Genomic DNA, 21,311 nt, shown 5'->3' with positions numbered 1-21,311 from the left:
TTTTCTTTCTTCAAAGTTTGGCATTGCTTGCAGTTCATATCCTGACAGCAACTCATCCATCTTTATAATTCCCCCCCCCAAAAAAAAATTCTTCCTAACCCTTTCACAACTCAGATTTTCTCTGCCATTCCCCTGTCTCCTGACTATGTAGCAGACTCAACGGTCTCTCTTTACTAAAATATTCCAAACAAAAGGAAAAAACGGAAACCTTTTTTAAAAACAAAACAAAACCCCAACTTCTTTTGGTTCCTGCTTGCAACTCCCCTACTTCCCCTGTCAAGAAACGAAACCAACCATTCCGCTCAACCTGCAGCATCGCCAGCAATGACTCCCCCCCTTTTTGTTCAGCGTGAGAATAATTGAAACCAGTAACTGGAGAGCACAGAATAATCCTTTGGAGGGGAAAATAAAAAGTCTGCCAGTTATTTTGAAAGAATAATTTTGGCAGTGTGGCACAAAAAAGAATTATATATATCTATATATAGGTATATATATATATATAATATATATATATAACATTTCTATTTTGACTTCGACAATTGCACTTTTAGGAGCTGGCCTCTAATTTGACTTTTCAGTTAATTCTGATGAGATTTCTATTTTATGATTGGCTTTATGTTTAATCTTTCTTTTCGACAAACGCAATTTGAGTTCAATGGAAACCTAAGTGCTGACAAATAGAAAAGTTTACCAAAGCAACAAGTTAGTTATTTCTTCACTTTTTAAAAACTTGAATTCCCTTTTTTATTCCCCCCCCCACTTCTTATTTTTGAAAGATCAGCAGTACTATTTCTCCTGAAGGAGGGGTGTGGTTCCTTGTGTTTTTCTTTTTCTCCCCCCCCCTTCCTTTTTTGGGGGGGTTTCTTTTATTTTTTTAAAAATGGCTGTGAACGTTTCTTTGGTTCGTGATACAAAATGGCTGACGTTAGAAGTATGTCGAGAATTTCAGAGAGGTACTTGTTCTCGCTCTGACACAGAGTGCAAGTTTGCCCACCCGTCACGGAGTTGCCATGTGGAAAACGGACGAGTTATCGCCTGCTTTGACTCCCTAAAGGTAAGGAGCTCCATTAATGCCTCTCTTGCTAGGTCTTGCTGTTTTGGTGCACCCTTGGCCAGCCATTGGTTGGAATAGCAGACGTGAGAGATTATTCACTGGTGAACAGTTCCCTCCCACAATCACTTTGGGGAGTGGGCAGCAGAGTTGGAAAAGGCGTCTAGCTTAGCGGTAGAGCACATGCTTTTCATTCAGAAGTTCCCAGGTTTAATCCCCAGGATCTTTAGCTAGGACCGAGAGAGACCCCTACCAGGAAACTGCAGAGCCATTGCTTCCAGTCCATGTAGGCCAGGGTTCTCAAAGGGCGTGGCAGGAGAGGCACTGGCGGAGGAAGAGGAGTGTGGGGGAGTGCACCGCCCACAGCAGCGCATTCCTGGTGGGATGCCATCGTGACTGCCCCCTGCCTGCACTGAGCGTTACGCCCCTGCAAGTGGCACGTCACACCCCTGCAGGCAGTGCGCCCCGCACCCAGAACACGCGCCAGCCCCGCCCCCGCCTGCTCTCCGACACCCCCACCCCACCCCCCGTTGCCGGAGAATGAAGCTCCGCCACTGAGGAGAGGGTGGCAAGTGCAGCAGGAAGATTCAAGGACTATCAGTTTCATATTTGGTGGGTGATTCATGTTCTTATGTACTAGCATTGTTTTATACTTTCCCATGATTGTATAATAAAGTAGTTGTGTTCTAGGTTAAATATCAAGCACTGCTAGGAGTTGGTCGTTTTTGTTTTCCAATGTATTTCTTATCACTGAAAAATTCACAAACAAATTTTTCATTCTGAAAGTGTGGCCCAGAGGAAAAGGTTTTGAGAACCACTGGTTCTCAAGCAGTGCTGCGCTAGATGGTCTGCCTCCATATAATGCTCCATGCTCCTCTATCTGATGCGTTGGAGCACTACTGCCAGTCACGAGTAGAGAGCTCTGGGGGCAGGTGCTCCAACTGCCCCAAGCCAGCATAGTAGGTTCCTACGTAGGGAAGCAATGTGTGCCCAAAACCCTGCATTGCAGGGGTTGGACTGGATGACCCTTGGGTCCTTTCCAACTCTACAGTTCTAGGATTCTATGTAGGCAGCTTTGCAAATATTTACAACAGTGCTGGAAGGAAGGAACGTCATTACTGATGTACAGTGGTACCTCAGTTTACGAACTTAATCTGTTCTGGGAGTCTGTTCTTCAACCAAAGCGTTCTTAAACCGAGGTGCACTTTGTCTACTGAGGCCTCCCGCCACCAGTGCCCTGCCACCATTCGGCTTCCTTTCGGCTTCCGAGGCAAAGTTTGCTAACCAGAACACCTACTTCCGGTTTTGCGGAATTTGTTACCCAAATAGTTCATTACAGATGGGAGGGACCGAGGCTGAGAGGGGTTGTGACTTTTATTCGTGGCAGGGTTGAGTTTCATACTGAGGACTCTCTGGCCTGCAGTTCAGCTTCAGCTCCTGAACTGCATTTTACCAGCCCCCAAACCTAGTTTTGTTGGGAAGTGGGTGCTCCTCAGTGTTTTGTTTCCACCCAGATACACATTCTAGAAAATAACAACAACCCAAGGCTGTTGTCTGAGAAGCATACTATAGCAGCGGTGGCGGTGGCAGAGGAGGATGACAGACGAATTAGATTTGGCAACATGTTGTGCCATTTGCTTCTGGGCTTCCTGAGCTGTGGCCTCCTCGTACAAAGTCAAACAATGGAAGAGCAGGTCACGTGACCACATTTTCGCGGCTGCCACCCACCTTTCCGAACGGAGAGTTTTCTCTTTCCACCCAAATACTGTGGGGAGGCGACAGTGTTAAAAAACTTGCTGTGTTCGAATAACCCACTTGCATTTTAGGAAGCAGCAGGAGCTTATTGTTGAAGGGAGAGTGAGTGCGTGCTTTAAAAACACACACATGGATACAGTTGCTTCTGTTGCTTTTGCTTCTCACCTGCACCGACCCTGTTTTCATTATGCTGTATTTTTCAGATATGTATTCATAGAATGGTAGAATGGTATAGTTTGAAGGATATTGCATGCTTAGGTTTTAATTGTTGGACACCCTGAGTGGTGCTTTGTGTTGGCCTGGCGACTCAAAACAAACAAACAAATCTGAGTCCTGCCAAGGCATCAGAAGTGCCAGAAAATGAATTATTATGGGTTGTATCTCTGGGTGAGTGGGCCTCCCAGTTCTGGGTTCTCCCAGTTTATCATTTTTCCGATTTTAAGATCAGTTCTCCACATTTCCGCATCAGTTTACAATTTAAACAAATAAAAAAAGAAAGTTTCTCAGGAAAATGGATGAGGCGATTATATTTTCTCAAATATAATGCATCTTTGTATGTCATTAACAATATGCATTTTTACGCACACATTTTGCTGGTATGTGGATTTTTGTTACATTGCGAAATTCAGAAAAATGTGGATGTTGAAGGATGGCTTGCATTTTGGTTTGTGCCTTGTTTCATAAAGTGCGAATTAGGTTGGTTTGCCTTTAAATGCAAACTGAATTCCATCCCCCCCCCCTTGCATCCAGTAGAGGCTTTGCAATGATGGAAACACTTCAGCTTGCACAAAGCAAGGGACCTGACTTTTGCCAGTCCATCCTGCCTGGCGGTTAGAGTCCTGACGGAGAGTTCCCATTACACTATTTCATTCATCTTGCCACTTTAAGCAGCCATGGCTTCTTCCAAAGGACATGAGAGCTGTTAGGAGACCTTCTTATTCCCCTTCACAGAGCTGCGATTCCCATAGTTTCTTGGGAAGAGAGATTGATTGTTAAGTCACTCTGGGAAATGTAGCTCTGTGCACTGGCGTAAGAAGGGGGCGGGGCACAGGGGGCGGGGTGCCCCGGGCAGCGTGATCTCGGTAGGGTTCCATCTCGACTGCCACACCCCCAGAACGTGCGCCAGCCCCGCCCCTGCCTGCTTCCCTCCCCGGTGCTGGAGCATGAAGTTCCGCCACTGGCTCTGTGAAGGGGAGTAAGCAGGTCTCCTAACAGCCCTAACAAAGGACACTTCCTGGGACTCTTTGTGGGATGCCATGTTTAAAGTGATTTAGTGCTAGTAGAAGGACATCTCAGCCTGGATAGCTCAGTTGGCTAGAGTGTGGTGCTGATAATGCCAAGGTTGCAGGTTCGATCCCCATAAGGGACAGCTGCATATTTGGGTTGGACTAGATGATTCCAACTCGGTGATTCCATGAATCTGGGATGGGATGCAGAACCACCACTAGATAGCAGCCACTGCTGTCGCTCTTCTAGAGATACTCAGCTTGCAGAAGGATGTCTCCACTCTTATCTGCCTCGTTTATCTCACTAGGTCCACGTTCAATGCCAGGTGAAGTGGGTACGTTAAAGAAGGGGCTTCTCTGTTGGGGAGAGGTGCCCAGACTTTGGGACTCCCTGCCAATGGAGGTGCCCTGCAGAGGTTGCTGGTCTGTACCGCCTGTTGTCCCTCACAATTCACCAAGCTGGCCACTGGGACTGCTGGGAGCTGAAGTCCAACAATATCTGCAGTGCTAGCTGATACTTAACCATTTCACTAACCAAAATGTCAGGGAAAACATGCCTGAAAGCAGTGAGGGGAGAGGAAATAGGAGGCCTCCCCAAGCCTTATCCTCCCCTCTGGGCTAAGGATTGGGTCCAGTAAGAGAGGCAAGTGAGTAGCAACACCGACAAGGAGGTGGGCTTGAGTGTGGAAGGGGAACCCACTAAGGACACAATGTTCAGGCTCCTTCCCTCGTTGCTACCCACCCCCCCAAAAAAATTCTTCATAGCCCCTGGCTTCATTTGTTGCTGCAGGCCTCTGGGGGCAACTGTTTACTCCATTTTCCAGTCTAGCCTAGCTGGTGTCAGAAGTTTATGAACGAGTCCCTGCTCTGGGGCACAAGGCAATCTCTCCAAAGCTAAAACAAAATTGAAAAAAATTCCTTCCAGTAGCCACTTAGAGACCAGCTGTGTTTGTTCTTGGTATGAGCTTTCGTGTGCATGCACACTTCTTCAGATACACACGAAAGCTCATACCAAGAACAAACTTAGTTGGTCTCTAAGGTGCTACTGGAAGGAATTTTTTTATTTTTTATTTTGTTTTGACTATGGCAGACCAACACGGCTACCTACCTGTCTCCAAAGCTACATACATTTAAAGTATTATGACACCACTTTAAATAGTCATGACTCCCCCCCCCCAAGAATCCTGGGAGCTGTAGTTTGTTACAAGTGCTGAAAGTTGTTAGGAGGCCCCATTCCCTTCACAAAGCTACAGGGATTGATTGCTGGACCACTCTGAAAACGGTACCTCTCTGAGTGTCATGAGGGTTCCCGAACAACTTTTAGCACCCTTAACAAACTACAACTCCCAGAATTCTTTGGGGGAAGCCATGATTCTTTAAAGTGATATCACTGAGCTTTAACTGAATTGTGTGACTGGGGCCTGAATCTCATTATTGTCCTTACTCAACCTGCAGAAATTCCTGCAGAAGCAGATATATTTTCCTTGTATGTTGTTGTTGTTGTTAGTTTTAGTATTTTAGTATTAGTATTAATGCCTCCCCTTTTGCATGGGTCTCCAAGCAGCTATGAAATCGGACAATTAGTTCTGCTAACTCAGCACTGTCTGCTGTGATGGCAGCATCTTTCCAGGGCTCTGGTAGAAAAGGGTTTGTGCACACCATCTTTGACTGGAGGGACCCTGGGGCCTCATGCATGCAAAGCAGTTACCCTGCCCCAGAGGTGTGGGTCTCGCTTCTCACCCCACAGTCGCTTCAGTTCCATCTCAATAAGTGTTGTCTGCACTGACTGGCAGCAGCTGTCCATTGTTTCAGGTGTTGGACATTCTCAGCATTCCCTGGAGAGGCCTTCTGCATGCCTTGCAGCTGTGAGCTCTGGGCCCTTCAACATCAGGAAATTCATTGCTCTGGTGCAGATTAGGAACATTTTTTCCTTTTGAAAAGAGAGAAGATTTCTAAATGAAATCTAGAATCAGAAAACTGAAAGAAGTTTCAGTTTTCTGATTCTAGATTTCATTTACTTATTTATTGTATTTACTTCCCACCTTTTCTCCAAGGAGCTCAAGGTGACTTACTACTACATGGTCATTCCCCTTCTTGTTTAATTGTCAGAACAACCCTGTGAGGCATATTAGACTGAGAGGCAGGAACTGGCCCAAGATCACCCTGTTTAATCTCATGGCCAAGTAGATTTGAACCCTAGTCCAGCGCTCTAACCACTAGACCACACTGCATTCCCTAGTTTTACCCCCTGTTAGATGGGAGCTGCAGTTGGAGGGCCCAGGTTTGGCGAAGGCTGTTTTAGTTGCCCTTGCTGCCAGGCCCTTTGCGATTTGGTCAGGGATGTAGCATTCTTCCTCATTGCCTTAAACGTTTGTGTAAAAAGGGGGATCCCGAGGAAGGCGTGCTGTGCAGCTGAAACAGGGCTGGAAAGGGCTAAGCCTTTTTACTGCCTGTCATTCCAGCCTGGCTGGTTTTTCCAGAACTTGGCACGTGGCTTCAGAAGGGGAATCTTCAAACTTCTTTTGAAACTTGCAGGAAAAACCCGCTCATTCCTGCCAACTGAAAATACAAGGAGAGAATCTGTTTGAATGGAGATTGGGGATTTGCCCACCAACCCACTGCCTATCATGGAGGGTCCATGGCCAATCTCTGGTTGATATGTTGACAGCACAGAACAAACATGTAGAAAGCGTATGCAGTATATTTGGAACTTGTTTAAAGAATGGGTTAAATAGCAGCAAGGCTTCTGATAAAATTCCCCCATGATATACTTGCAGAGAAGCTGGTAAAATGTGGGTTGAACGAGGCATCTGTTAGGTGGATTTGTAGCTGGTTGGCAGACCGAACCCAAAGAGTACTTGTTCATAGTTCCTCATCTTTCTGGAAAAAAGTGACAAGTGGGGTGTCGGAGGGTTCTGTCCTGGGCCCCTTTTTGTTCAACATCTTTATAAACAACTTGGATGAAGGAATTGAGGGGTGCTCATCCAATCTGCAGATGACACCAAACTGGGAGGTGTAGCTAATGCCGCAGAAGATGGGATTAGCAAATTGGAGAAGTAGGCCCAAACAAACTAAATGAATTTCAGTAGGCACAAATGCCAGGTTCTACACTTAGGCAAGATGCACAAACATAGGATGGGGGACACCTGGCTTAGGGAAGTTTTTAATGTTTGATGATTTATTGTGTTTATTGTGTTTTTAATATTCTGTTGGGAGCCACCCAGAGTGGCTGGGAAAACCCAGCTAGCTGGGCAGGGTATAAATAAATAAATGTATTTATTTATTTCTACCAGCAGTACATGTGGAAAGGATCTAAGGGTGCTGGTAGACCACAAGTTTCACAGAAGTCAACAGTGTGATGCAGCAGCAAAAAAACACTAATGGTATTTTAGGCTGCATCAACAGAAATATAACAGAAACAGGTCAAGGGAAGTAATAGCCCTGCTCTCTTCTGCCTTGGTCAGACCACACTTGGAATACTGTGTCTAATTCTGGGCAGCACAATTTCAGAAGGATGTTGACAAACTGGAGTGTGTGCAGAGGAGGGCAACCAAGATGATCCCGGGTCTGGAAACTGAGCCTTATGAGGAATGGTTGAAGGAGCTGGGTTTAGCCCAGACAAGAGAAGACAGATATGTTTTGAGAACAGTTCAAATACAGTATCTCAGGGGCTGTCACATGGAAGATGGAGCAAGCTTGTTTTCTGCTGCTCCAGAGAGTAGAACCTGAACCAGCAGGTTCCAATGACAAGAAAGGAGATTCTCACTAAGCATTAGGAAGAATTTTCTGATGGTGAGAGCTGTTCGGCAATGGAACGGACTCCCTCGTCAGCTTCATTGGATGTCCCAGAGTTCTAGTGTTATGGGAGAGGGAGGAAAAGATTTTCTCTGTCTACTTTCTTCATGCCATGCATAATTTTGTAAACTTATGTAAATCAGAGAAGGTTGGTCTCTCTTCTTCCAATCTTCTTGTCGTTGTGGCTCTATTGGGGCATGTTTTCACAGAAACTGCGTGCAGGATATGGTACTTGAAAATTGAGCTTTCCTGAGAGTGTGCCCTTTTCTCGGCATCACAGCCAATTGCTGCTTGCTTAAGATTTAAACTGGTGCTGCAAAGAACCCAGAACTGCTGCTGAGAACTGGGGCACCCTTTTGAGTTCCTCTCCTGTTCTTCACCCTGACGACATCTGGGTTAGCTTCCTCTATGCCCCGACATCATTCTGCTCTGTCTCCCTGCTGCTCCTTGCCAACCCCCCACCTCTCGTCCCATTTGCTGGGAGATGCAGAAAGGCACTCCAGGACAAGGAATAATAAATGAAAGCAGATTTTGCGGAGAAGAAAATGGGAAGCCATGACACATACTTAATTATATTAATTAGTCAGGATGAATTATACAGTGGTGCCTCGCAAGACGAAATGAATTCTTTCTGCGAGTGCTGTCGTCTTGCGAAGCACGGACGGGGGAAGCGCGGTTTGACGGGGGGGAAGCGGAAATTTTTCGTCTTTCGAGTCGCTCCCATAGGGAAATTCGTCTTGTGAGTCACCCTTTCGTTAGCGAATGCCTTTCGTCTAGCGAGTTTTTTGTCTAGTGAGGCATTCGTCTTGCGAGGTACCACTGTAATACAATGGCATAGTTTAGATCTTGCACACTAGTATTCAAAGTGGCTCACAAGAAAATCTCTATAAAGTTGCAGCGCAAAATTTTTATAAAAAGAGAAAAGCAATCCTGTTTCAAGCAAGAGTTCTAAACCAAATTGCATTTTAAGTCCGAGCCAAAATTGAGTCAGTAGCAGAATGAAGCAATCAGACGTTAGAAGGTAAATGTCAAGAGTTAAGAACATAGGGAGAAAGCCTGGTGGAATAGGGTCAACCAGCTTTCTCCGGGAAGCCTGCAATCAGGCCCTGGGTGCAATAGCACCCTAACACACACACACACACACACACTCTGGTGATTCCCAGGTATTTAAAAGGATACTTCCTCTGGCAGTAAAGGCAGAATGTAGGCATGGTGGCCAACCTGATGCCTCTGTCTACCTGCAATCCCCAGTGACTGGCATTCAGAAGCATTGCTGCCTCTGGCTGTGGAGGAAGAGCATAGCTATTGTGGCTAGAACTCCTTGCACAACCTTCTCCTCTATGAATTTGTCCAATCCTCTTTTCAAGCCACCCAACTTGGTGGCCACCGCTGCCTCCTGTGGCAGGGAATTCCACAGTTTAACTCTGCACTGCATGAAGGACTTCTTTCTGTCTGCCCTTACTCTTCCAACATTCAGCTTCATTGGACGTCCCTGTAATAGCCACAGCTCACAGTTTCTCATTATTCATAAAGCACCTTGTATGAATGGTAATTAAAATTAATTGTAATGATTCGACTCAACAAGCTGAGAACACTCAGTCCTACACACTAATCAGATTCTCCAGTGGCAATTTTTATCTAGCCAAAATGGCATCACCCACAAAGGAGGGGTTTGGGGGAGCACCAAGGTTGCAGAAGTAGAAAAAATATTTTTTTGGGGGGGGGACTCACCATCGTCACTCAAAAAACAACAACATACAGGCTGATGAGAACTGAGCATGCTGAGAGGACACTAAATGCTGAGTATATGTTTGGGGTGGGGTGAGGAGAGTAGGAGTGGAATGGAGTATCCACCAGGAAGGTATGGCTGGTCTGCTCCCTAAACAGGAGCATCCCACGGCAAAATTTTGTTACAGGTCCTGTGTATTCAGTTCAATTAGTTGTATGACACTGCTTTTCCCTTAGGGCAGCATCATGATAAAATAAAAAAGCAACCCCCTACACATATGAAACACCCAAAGCATGTATCAGTGAAATACAACATTCATTAAAAACAATGCAATAATAACCCAAGGAAAAGCATGAATCTAAAATATAATGTGAAATTGTTAGCATGCTGCCTGGGGGCAGATGGGAGTTGTAGTTTGGCGTATGGACAGGTGTTCGCCACCCCCAACAGGTTCCCCATCCCTGGTCTAAAATAAATCTCAGGCAGAGAAGTAGCCCTGCCTATCTCTAGATGGCATTCCAGAACTGCTGTGCCACCACGAATAAAACTTTGCCTCTTGTGCTGGTTCTCCTGAATGTGCAAGAGAATGGCATAGAGCAGAGCTTTCCAAACTGTGTGTTGTGACACACTAGTGTGTTGGCTGCAATGTGTGGGTATGTTGTGCGAATGCTCCCAGGGCTGGAAAGGGGTTAGTTTAACCTCCGGTTTGCTAGTAAAACTGAATTACTGTGTCACAAAACGGTGCATATCTAAAAAGTATGTTGCCAACATGGAAAGTTTGGAAAACTCTGACTAAGAGACTGAGGCTTCCCAAGGTAGACTTGACGCTCAGGCAGGTCTATATTTGGGGCCAGTGGGGGGGGGGCTCCATGCCTTGTTGAGATGTGTAGTATATTTTGCCTCTTGTCAGAAACATTTTTACTGCTGCTTTGTTTGTGTTCTTGATTCTTTCAAGCTTGATTGTGAAACTACAGGAACTGAAAGCTAATTTCCAAATCCTTGAACGATATTAACCCATACTGTTGTTATTTAGATAGAAAGGGTTTTATCTGTGTATATGTATGTGGGTTTCCCCCCCCCCCCTTTTGTTCTGCAATGTCCTTGAATGCTTTGAGCTCTGGCCAGCAGCATCAGCACAAATATTTTGGATAAGAAGATTAATATGTTTACATTGCTTTTTATGACATTTGCTCAGTGGCTAAATATTTTGTGCAACAATTTAGCTTAAGTCCTGTACTGGGGTGCTTCCAACATAGCTGCTGAACTAGTTGTTGATCTCCTGCAGATTTCTGTCTTTGGAACTGATTAACTTGACTTGCAAAGCAGAGGCTGATGCATTCTGCCTCCAAGAGGGCTTTGTGGTCCTTCCTTTTGCCTCTGATAAATTCGGAGCCTGTTTGCATCCTGACCTGCAACCTTCCGAGGGGGGGGGGAGGACTCTGTGTATGGGAGAGGTGCAAGGTACCTTGAGGCCAGGACAAAGCACAAACTTCCTTCCCACTGACAAAGGCAACTGGTTACATTTTCTTTGCTTACTCAGAATTGCAATTGGCAAAGGGGGAGAGTGGTAGCAATGATGGCACCACAGCCTGTCATTTCCTTTCAGTTTGTGTTACATCCTGGCAGAGCTGTGTAATTAAGGTAACTGAACTGACAGTAATCCTTAAAACCTTGCATGGAAAATCAGAAGAAAATACCAGTTTAGTTGCACAGGAGCAACCCATGGCATCCAATTTTCGAAGAATGCAGACTTGCAAGCTTAGCATTTTGAAAATATTTTGGTGAGCAAGGTGCACTTAAAAACAAAAGATGGAGCTGCATCTATGTAGACAAGCATGTAGTTATTTAAAATATGCCTGTGAATTTACAATTCTCCCCACCCCTCATCCCCAAATGGTATTCAAGGTGGCTTACAAAGATCTTTAAATGAAAGATCCATCAGACACCAGTAAAGAAAGACAAAGCAAGAGATTTATTTGTTTGTTTGTTTTTTAAATAATCCAGAGCTCTGATTTGCAGCCCTTGAAAATAGTTTGGAAATATCATTTGGTTTAAGAACACAGCAGTTAGACCTAGGTCCATGGAACATATCACACTAGGCTAAAAAGAAAAGCAAGCAGTTTTAAATTACCATTCAGAACAATACATTTAAAGTGATGTAGAAACAAAAAAAGGAAAGGGAAAGTCTTGATAGGAAAGCATAACATGGGTCCAGCTGCTTTGGCCATATAAATTGTTAATGAAAATATACCGGGCTGCCAGTGATGATGGCTAAGTCTCCAGAGAAGCCGGCCAAATGTTCTTGATTTATTCTTCACCCTAATGCCAACACTTGTCAGCTCAGATAAGCACCCAGAGTGCAAATTGTTGATCCATTGTTGTTAATCCATTGTTGTATGAGAGGCAAGGACTCTTCCTTCCAGAGCTGAAGTACCATGTGTTTGGCTGACCCTTGGTGCACATGTGACCCCATTGTTCCATTGCCTGGTGGTAATTTCAAACAATTGGGGGGGGGAGGGTGTAGTTCTTCAAAGCAGATACATCATCAAAACGAAGTGAAGTTTGTAGGACTAAATTAATAATTTCCAGGTCCTTATGTTAATTTACAAAGCCCAGAACAGCTTAGGTCAAGGGTATCGCAGGGATTGCCCGAACACTCATATCCCAGCTCCATCACAGAGATCTTCTGCAGGAGCATCGCTGGTTGTCCCCCCAGTTGGCGGGCCTCACTTGCTAATGGCACAGAGTGGAGCCCATTAGGGTCCTCTGCCCAATCCTGGGGGAAACTCTGCTGCTAGAGGTTAGGCAAGCACTTTCTCCTTCAACCTTTAAATGCCTGCTGAAAACCTTCCTATGCTGAGAGGCCCATTCGGGCAATTAAGAACAGGTCTTTCCATAATGGTTTATTTATGCTCTTTTGTTACATATAGTTATTGTTGTAAGCTGCTTTTATTTTTTTATGTTACAATGGTATATAAAAAAATTTAAGAAATGATAAGCACCAAGATTTAACCCTCAAAAGGGACGTTCATCATCATCATCATCACAACTGCATAGGCTCCTGGGCCATTTCTAGACCCTATTAAAGGTGCGGCGGAGGGTTGCTTGTTTTAATTTATTTTAATGAGTTTTCAAATTATTATGGAACTGCCAAGACAAGTCAGCAATAAAAAAATAATAATCAGCAATACATCCATTTGAAGGCAGGGCATACGAAACCTGAGCATATTAAATACTAAAATCATGGCTACCATATTTCTGTAGACTGCACAGGAGAGAAGCCTGTAAATCTGAAACTAAGCTGTACGAAATAAAATCCCAGAATGCAGAATATAAATGATCAGGCTCTTCCAGCACCTTAGAGACCCTAACTTATGTTTTATTTTTTTCTACAGTAACTAAATTCCAGAGACTATACCATAAGGATGATGTTGTTGTTAGATTTCTATACCACTCTTCAACAGAAGATCTCAGGGTGGTTCACAAGATAAAAAATATGAGATAAAAGCGCAAATAAATAAAAAAGAAAGCAACCCCCCCCCCAGCACACACAGAAACACATTTAAATGGCTGTGGAATATGAATCAGTCAAAGGCCTGGTTGAAGGGGAAGGTTTGCTCCTGGCGCCTATAGATACATAAGGAAGGTGTTGCACAAACCTCCCCAGGGAGAGTATTTCACCAACAAGAAGCCACTGCAGAAAAGGCCTGCTCTGTTACATTAACCGCCTCCCTGGCCCAGCCAGCTGTCCCCTCCCTGCTGGTTTTTATCAGCCAAGAGGGGCAAGGGTCCAGAGCACATGGAAGTGGTCACCCTGACCAATCCAGGCACCGCACCTTGTCCACATCCTCAAGCCTTGCCAACTGAAACTCATCCAACACAGCAGGACTAGACAGTGCTCTGGAAACCCCATGAGAGTCACCTGATAGTGCAGATTTCTTAATGATTTCTACTGTGGTTCTATAGAGAGCTTGGCAGGTTTTTGGCGAAATGTCCTCATGGCATCCGTCCGCATATTTAGTAGGGATAACTGGGGAGAAACCTGAATACAGTAGGCCTATGTGTTGTAATAACCCTTGATATCTCTTTATAAATTTCATTCCAGAATAATGCCCCCTGTGGGCATTCATGCTTGAAATGGAAAAAGCCCCTCTCTTCCCACAACAGTTTTATGTTGCACTGGAAGTAATGCAAGATAAAAGAGTAGGTGTACAATGCTGTTGGTATAGAATTTTTAAGTAGAATTTTAAGAACTGATTTTTAAGGAACATTTTTTCACATGCAAAGACGCTGAATGTGTTTTCCAGCCTCCATCCACTGTGCAAACATTGCAATGCCCAAAAGGTCGTCCTGTTCAGCTAACATGAGGGAGGCCTCTACCTCCGCGACCTTGATTTAGGACAGTTTGTTCGAAACTGGCTACGGATCTAGTAGCATGTGTTTGCAAACTTCAGTCTGCCAATAAATGTTTGAACTGATTAACCTGTAGCTAATTAAACCCAGCACTTCAAGGCAAGTGCTGCTTTTAATCTTTAATTTCCCAACTACTAAAATCAGCCTGAGGCCTTTCTTGGGTTCACTTTGAAGGCGAGGCAGCAGGTGGCCTCTCCTTCCCTGGAGATTTTTAAGCAGAGGTTGAATGGCCACCAGTCATGGATGATCTAGCTAAGATTCCTGCCTTGCAGGGGGTTGGACTAGATGATCCCTGGGGGTCTCTTCCAACTCTATGATAGGCAGACATAATTGACTTTCTTAGAGTGATACCTTTTGCCTCCAGATCCTTTGGGCAGTGGTTTTAAATTCTTTGGGTTGCCTTTATTTCCAGCCTATGTTCTTTGCATATCTGCTGCAGGCTGTTAGCACTGGGGGGTGGGGGGAGAGGCTGTTCTTGCGAACTAAGAAAGGGAGATTACCATAGCACTGAGGTTGCAGCTGCATTAATATTTCAGGAGTTCTCCACAGTTACACATGGCCTTGCATGGTCTGCACGTAGCATGCATGTTGTGGTCTTCTATCTCTAAGCTTGCTTCAGTAGCCTTGCCTAGGACTGGGTTGGGTCTTGGGTGGAAGGGGAAACTGAAGCCCAGTCTGTTCGCTGTGATTGCCATTGTACTGTCTGAGCACCTGAGAAACCTCCAAGGCTGGAGGAGACACTGAAATGCTTTGGCAGTCTCGGCCACTCTTGCCTTGTTCTCCCAAGCAGAGGGAAGGGGGCAGAACTGGGACCTGTCAGCCAGTGTGTGCCAGGGCCCTGCAGGATCAGGCCTGCAAACAACCGGATGGAAGATGTATGTGTAATCCAGGTCAGACCAAAGTCAAGGATGAAGGCAGTGGAGATAGGTGGATGCAGGTGCAGGGTTATCATAGAATTGGAGAGTTGGAAGAGACTCCCAAGGGTCATCTAGTCCAACCCCCTGCAAGGCCAGAATCTCAGCTGAAGCTGAGTTGTTGTTTCTGAGTCAAGGTCAGGCATGTTGCCCAGTTCCAAAACGTGCCAGAGCAAGGCAAGGAGGAATCCTCCATTTGGCAAGTTGCCTACTCTGAGGAGCCAAACCTGAAGCAACACTTTACAGTGGTGCCCCGCTAGATGAATGCCTCGCTAGACGAAAAACTCGCTAGACGAAGGCATTCGTCTAGCGGAAGGCAGCCCCGCAAGACGAAAAAGTCTATGGGGCTGCTCTTTTTTTTTTTGTCTAGCGAAAACGCGGCTTGCATTGCTGCTTCGCTAGACGAAAAACCTGCTAGATGAAAATTTTTGCAGGATGAATTATTTTCGTCTAGCGGGGCACCACTGTATATCAGATTGCAGAGAGGAACCCTACAACCCTTCATCAGTGTTAGAAATTAGCTAGGCGCATTTTGCTACTGGCATGGGTCCAAACTGCAACTACATGGAGATTTCTCGGCTCCAGGTTGGCGATCACAATTTAAAAACCTCTGCCTTAGTTGATAGTTAATACCATGCTCAGTGTGTTTGTTTCTCCTTCTTGCATGCTGGGACAAGTGAACTGTTTTAAGAGCAAGCAAAAGTCAATACAGTAAATGTAGTTGAGATCATGGAATTGTAGCATTGGGAGGGACCCCGGGCGTCATTTAGTCCAACCCCCTGGCAAATAGGCATTCCGTTGTGGCGACCTAACCTAGGTTTACGGTGCCATTTCAAATGATTTGGCACCTAGCTTATATATCTTGAGTTTCTAACACTGCCCTCCATATGTTTCTGGACTTCTTGTATGAGGGACTACTGTAACTGTTGAACTTGAGCAAAGCAAGCTGTCCTTATTGACTTCTCAGCTGTACTGCAATGCGTAATCTGATGTGCTTGCCACATCAGCCCACGATCAGTATCAGAGGCACCAACTTGGCATTCCTCAGCAGTGATGTGCTGAGATTAATGTGCAAGCCAGTCATCACGTGATCAATGGGGGCTGGGGGCTGTAAAAGTGTTCACGTGAGCTTTGGGTTTCTGTTCCTGGTCGTGGCAGGTGCCTGGCTATGGCAGAAGGACAGGCTTGGCTTCTAAACTGCATGTACAGAATGTTTCATTTACGGCTCTGCAGCAGAAAATTTCAGACTAATTTGGTTTGAGGCACTCAATGTGGGGCGTAGAAGTTGCTGAATGGCATTGGAAGGTGTGAAATAGAGAGGACGGCTGGGAGGGCATAGAAAGCTGTTGTGCTTATCTAGATATGGATACACACCTGGTCAAGACTATTCCAGGGTGGATTTGATTTAAATCAAATCGATTTAAATCACAAGTCAGTAAAACTTGATTTAAATCACTAGTCAGTAAGACTTGATTTAATTTTTTTACAGAAAGTCTCATTCTTGCTGGTATAATCTTGATATTTACAACCAGATGAAGGTTTCATTTTTGGAATAATAAATTTTCAGAGTAGTTTAACAGTTATAGTATATCAAAAATTACTGATTTGGTTATACTGTTAGAAATACATAGATAATTATGAAATTATTGAGAGGTTTAATAAGTTAACTGTTTATATTTGGACAACTTTTCTGCTGTACTTTATTGGAAGGAGAAAAACAATAATTTCCTTAATAACAATTTAAACAATTTATTTAACTAAAGCAATAACAGCATAGCATATGTATCCATGGTTGTTAACTGATGTGGTTAAACTTAAAAAGAAAAGAAAAAGAACTTAGACTGAATTTTGGCACATATGAAAAATTCAAAACAAATCCTTATTATAATGTAACCTAAATAGAAAAGTATCTTTAGAAAGATTTTTCCTCCAAAAGCATTTCATTTTAAAAATCCAATCTAAAAAAAAATCTGATTTTAATTAAAAAAAAAATCTGATTTTAAACAATCACTGATTTTTATCCACCCTGGACTGTTCATCCATCCAGCCCATCTCCAGGTGTTGCTGAACGACAGCTCCCATCATCTCTGCCCATTGGGCATGCTTTCCTGGCCTGATGACAACACCTGGAAAGCCAAAGGCTCCTCACTCCTGGTGTCACTCAAGATGGCATACTTTGACTGGCTGCATCTGCCCAGAGTTCTCAGATAAGAGGTTTTGCTGCTCACCTGCTACTGGAGTAGCAGGATTGGACCCTGTGTGCAAAGCATGCAGAGAGGTGCACAGGAAGCTGCCTTATACTGACTCAGACTATCAGAGCATCTAGTTCGGTAGTGTCTACTCTGGCAGCAGCTCTCTGGGGTTTCAGGCAGGGAGTCTCTCTCAGCTCTACCTGAGGTTGCTGCTGATGGGGGTTGAACCTGGGACCTTCTGAGCTATGGCCCTTCCCTGCTCTGTCTCTGGCCTGTGAACCCACAGCTGCAGAAGAGCGTTTGAATTTCCTCTAGGCTATGAGCCGTGCAAATGAGTCCTGCAGTGGAATGTTGCAGTGCAGAGTGGTCCTGTTCAGTTTTCCAATTGCTCAGCAATGCTGTCCTTCAGCATTGCTTCCTTCCCTCCAACCCGGGTTTCCTCCTTTCTCCAAGCCCTTCCCCAGTGTCCTTTGCTGCTACATAGCCACTGAGCATGCTTCGTCCTCACTGCACTGGTTTCAGGAGTGGTCCCCTTGGGGTTCTTTTATTAGATGTTTTCCATTCCACAAATTGCAAAGCTCTGGCAAGCTTGCTATCACATCCATCTTCTGCGCGCCAGTTGCCATGTTGACTGTAGAAGCGTTGGTGCTCACCCCCGAAAAGTGAAAGAGGGAATCACAAAGCCACCTTCTCTTTAAGTCAGATCCACGGTTATCTTCCCAAGCTGGTAGCTGTTCCCCACAGAAACTTAGATATACTGTATAAGCTAGGTGCCAAATGGTTTCTTAAACCAGGGTTACAGTCGCCCAAACAAAATGCTTAGTTACTTGCCATTTTGAGGCTGGATGGCTCGAAAATCTTGTTTTTCAGTACAACTTTTGGGTTCCTGAAATTCATTCTGATTGTGCAGATAAAATATGAGAGATAGAATTCTACAGGATTGGGTATTTGTGTGTGAAAACAATCCACATCCAAGAATCCCCAGCCATGCGCCTCCAGATGGTGGAAACTTCAGGAGCCATCCTGGCACCTGGGCAACTTCACTTGATCACAAGTGGCCAATAGCCAGGTGCGAAATGCACCTGGCGAATTTTGAATGCTGGTTCCCCAAGATCTCAAGCAGAGGTCATTCCTCTCGTCTGTCTTAATTCTAGGACCTTCTGCATGCAAAGCACATGTTCTACCCTGAGCTGCAGCCCCTCCCCAAACAGTGCCCATACCTGAGTTTTGCTTCTCTGCTGGTTGTACAGAGTCCAGTGAATACTTGTCCTCCCATTGCCCAGTTTCTGGGATGATGCTTTGCCCACCAATCTGACAGCGCTTAAAAGGGCTGGATCCCCATCCTGTTCAGAGATACACGTCTCTAATGCTTTTGAGTTCAGCAGATTAATTCAAATGCATCTTCATTTCTGTTCAGTAATGTTTGAGTTTGTCACCCTCTGCTAGAGGGTGACCTAGATCATCTGCCTGGGCCTGCCCAGCCCCTAGAGATTGCAAATGTGGCTTCTGGTGGTTTACTTCTGCCTCAGAACTGCCCTATCTTGGCCCCTGTTCCATCCCAGTTTAGCTGTCTTCTTGTTGTTGTTTAAATAGCCACCATCTGCGCGGTGGAAGATTCAGGGCAGATAAAAGAAAGCCCTTCGCACACCACATAGCTAAACTGTGGAACTCACTCCCACAGGAGGCAGTGAGGGCCGCCCACTTGGATGGCAAATTCATGACCATCAGCATCCAGTAGCCACGATGACTATGATTTGGGTAATGGACAAAAAGCCTCAAAAGAGGCTTGCAATTTAAAATAGATGTAGAAGAAATGGGGGCATGGGGAAAATGTGTGATCATTTCAATTTTATGGACTTTGGTTTAGTCACAGTAAGCTAGCCTTTGCCCACCTGGTGCTCTCCAGATGTTTTGGACTACAACTCCCATCAGCACAAGCCAGCACAGCCATGCTAGACTGGAAAATGGGGGTCTACAGTGTGGGGTGTGCAAGTGTGGGGTGTGTCAAGGCCGGCCTGCTGTAGAAAGGCAAAATTTGCACCCATTGCTCTGCCCATTTTTTCCTGCAGCCCCAAGAAGGCAATGTAGCCTTTGGGATGGAAAATGCTCTCCACCCTTCAGGGTGAGCTTTGACTCCGGCTCTTTTTCATCTTAGAGACACTGCAAGTCTCTCTCTCTTTCTTTCTCTCCTTTTCCTTTTCATTCCTCCCCCCACCCCACCCCACCCCCACTGCCACCTTAAAGTCAGAGAGGCATAAAACATTCAACAGCTCCCTGCCTTGCTTCGTTGACCACCATGAAATCCCCTCTGAAGCTGGCACGCGTCCTGGTGCAAGCCGTTGGGCACTTTCTGCAAAGCCCCCACCCAGTTCACAAGGGGTTAATGGCAGGCTTTAAAAATAGCAGGCCTCATCAGCCATGCAAGCAAGCAAGCCTCCCTTTCTGAGCACCAGGCACCTGCTTGCTGTATATCCCTGAGAGCTTCCCCTTGGCAAAAGTAGCCCTTGCTTGTACAGAGTGCTTTAAAGCAGCCTTTTCCCCAAGCTGGTGCCCTCCAGAGAGATCGAGACAGTGTGGTGTAATGTTTAGAGCATGGGTAGACAAACTAAGGCCGGGGGCCAGATCCAGCCCAATCGCCTTCTAAATCCAGCCCGCAGACGGTCCAGGAATCAGTGTATTTTTACATGAGTAGAATGTGTCCTTTCATTTAAAATGCATCTCTGGGTTATTTGTGGGGCATAGGAATTCATTCATTATTTCCCTTCAAAATATAGTCTGGCCCCCCACAAGGTCTGAGGAACAGTGGACCGGCCCCCTGCTGAAAAAGTTTGCTGACCCCTGGGTAAGAGTGTTGGGGGACCAGGGTTTGAATCCTCCCACTCAGCTGAGCTTGGGGGCCAGTCCTTGCCTCTCAGACTAACCTGCCTCACAGGGTTGTTGTGGGGTTTCAACTAGGAAGGGGCAAATAATGTGCACCGCCTTGAGCTTCTTGGGGAAGAAAGTAAAATATAAATGCAATGAATGAGTAAATAAGACTTTTTTTTTTTTACTCCCAGCAGCCACCAGGTTAGGCAAAGCCTCGGCAAGCCTGCAGCGGCTCCCTGGCAATGCTTTTCCTTCACTATTCACTAGGCTGACCTCTCCCACACCACCAAAACAGAGGAAATGCATCACCAAAAAGAAGATTGGCTTTATATAACATATGTGTATGCTAATTTATGTGCATAGGCCAATTTAGAAATTATTGCTGTAGCTAGAAATGCAATCCCATCTCTCCACGGTGAGGAAGATGGTGACCACATGACTTCCGTGCCTTCTCAGTCAGCTGACCAGAGGCTCACTGCTGATGGAGCGGTTTTCAGTGCTGTTGGCTGCTTTTCCACCTTAAGAGTTCTTTATCATGAAACCAGACTTAGAGTAGACAGCACTTCAGACAGAGCAGATGTGAGGAACAGTTGGCCCTTCAGGTGTTGGCTGAACTACAACTTCCAACATCCCTGATGTGTCGCCCATGCTCACTGAGGGCTGATGGGATTAGTACTTCAACAACATCAGGGGACATCAGGTCCCCCACTCCTGAGAAAGAGGACTCTCCTCTGTAGCATAGGCCACATGACCAGACGTGTTCTAATTTATCTGGGTTGTGTGTGGATAGATGGCGTTGAGCGTTCACTGAAGGTGACTTAAATTGAGTAATCCAGCAGGCTATTGGGTTGAAGGCTGCAGCCTTCTTTGCACAGTATTTATCTTTTGTAGTGAAGGCCAACAGGCTTAGGCAATTCGCCATCTGTCTGGACCACCCTTTTGTGGCCTCAGATGTTGCTGGACTCTCAGTTCCCTTCAGCCCCAGAGAGCATGGCCAGGGATGATGAGCGCTTGGAGTCTAGCATCATCTAAGAGGCAATAGGTTTCCAACCTTTGCACCACACTGACGTCAAACCCGTTCTCTTGAGGGCTGATCCAAGGATGGAGGCGGTCATCCGTGTGCAAGGGGAAGGCATCCACCCATTTGGAGGGATTCCCAAGGTTCTCAGAAGTACAGAAGGCAATTAAGTTGTGGGGCAGCGGGGGGGGGGGGACTCTGTAGAACAGCCCAATGAGAAATAAACATGATTATTGGCCTCAGAAGGCCGGCAGGTCTGCTGGGTGGGATTGTCACAGAGCAGGGTTTCCCAAACTTCTGGGTTCATCGACTCCTTTACAAGCTTACAGAGTCAACATTGACCCCCCCCCCCC

General features: G+C 45.5%; 1 protein-coding gene across 5 annotated transcripts in view; it reads left to right on the top strand.

Moving 5' to 3' along the window:
- Nucleotides 1–242: 242 nt before the first annotated feature.
- MBNL3 (muscleblind like splicing regulator 3) overlaps nucleotides 243–21,311 on the top strand; it is a 62,241-nt gene continuing 41,172 nt past the window's right edge. The window contains exon 1 of one of the 5 annotated variants that reach the window (XM_033137918.1): nucleotides 243–1,054. In XM_033137918.1, the coding sequence (XP_032993809.1) occupies nucleotides 881–1,054 (174 nt within the window). In that variant the 5' untranslated portion in view covers nucleotides 243–880. The remainder of the gene's footprint in view (nucleotides 1,055–21,311) is intronic. The other 4 variants (XM_033137921.1, XM_033137919.1, XM_033137920.1 and 1 more) reach the window with 4 other exon arrangements.

The sequence above is a fragment of the Lacerta agilis genome, chromosome Z (genome assembly GCF_009819535.1).
Source record: "Lacerta agilis isolate rLacAgi1 chromosome Z, rLacAgi1.pri, whole genome shotgun sequence".
Taxonomy (NCBI): Eukaryota; Metazoa; Chordata; class Lepidosauria; order Squamata; family Lacertidae; genus Lacerta; species Lacerta agilis.
Note: the sequence above shows the minus strand (reverse complement) of the source record. Positions and strands in the feature narration are given on the sequence as shown.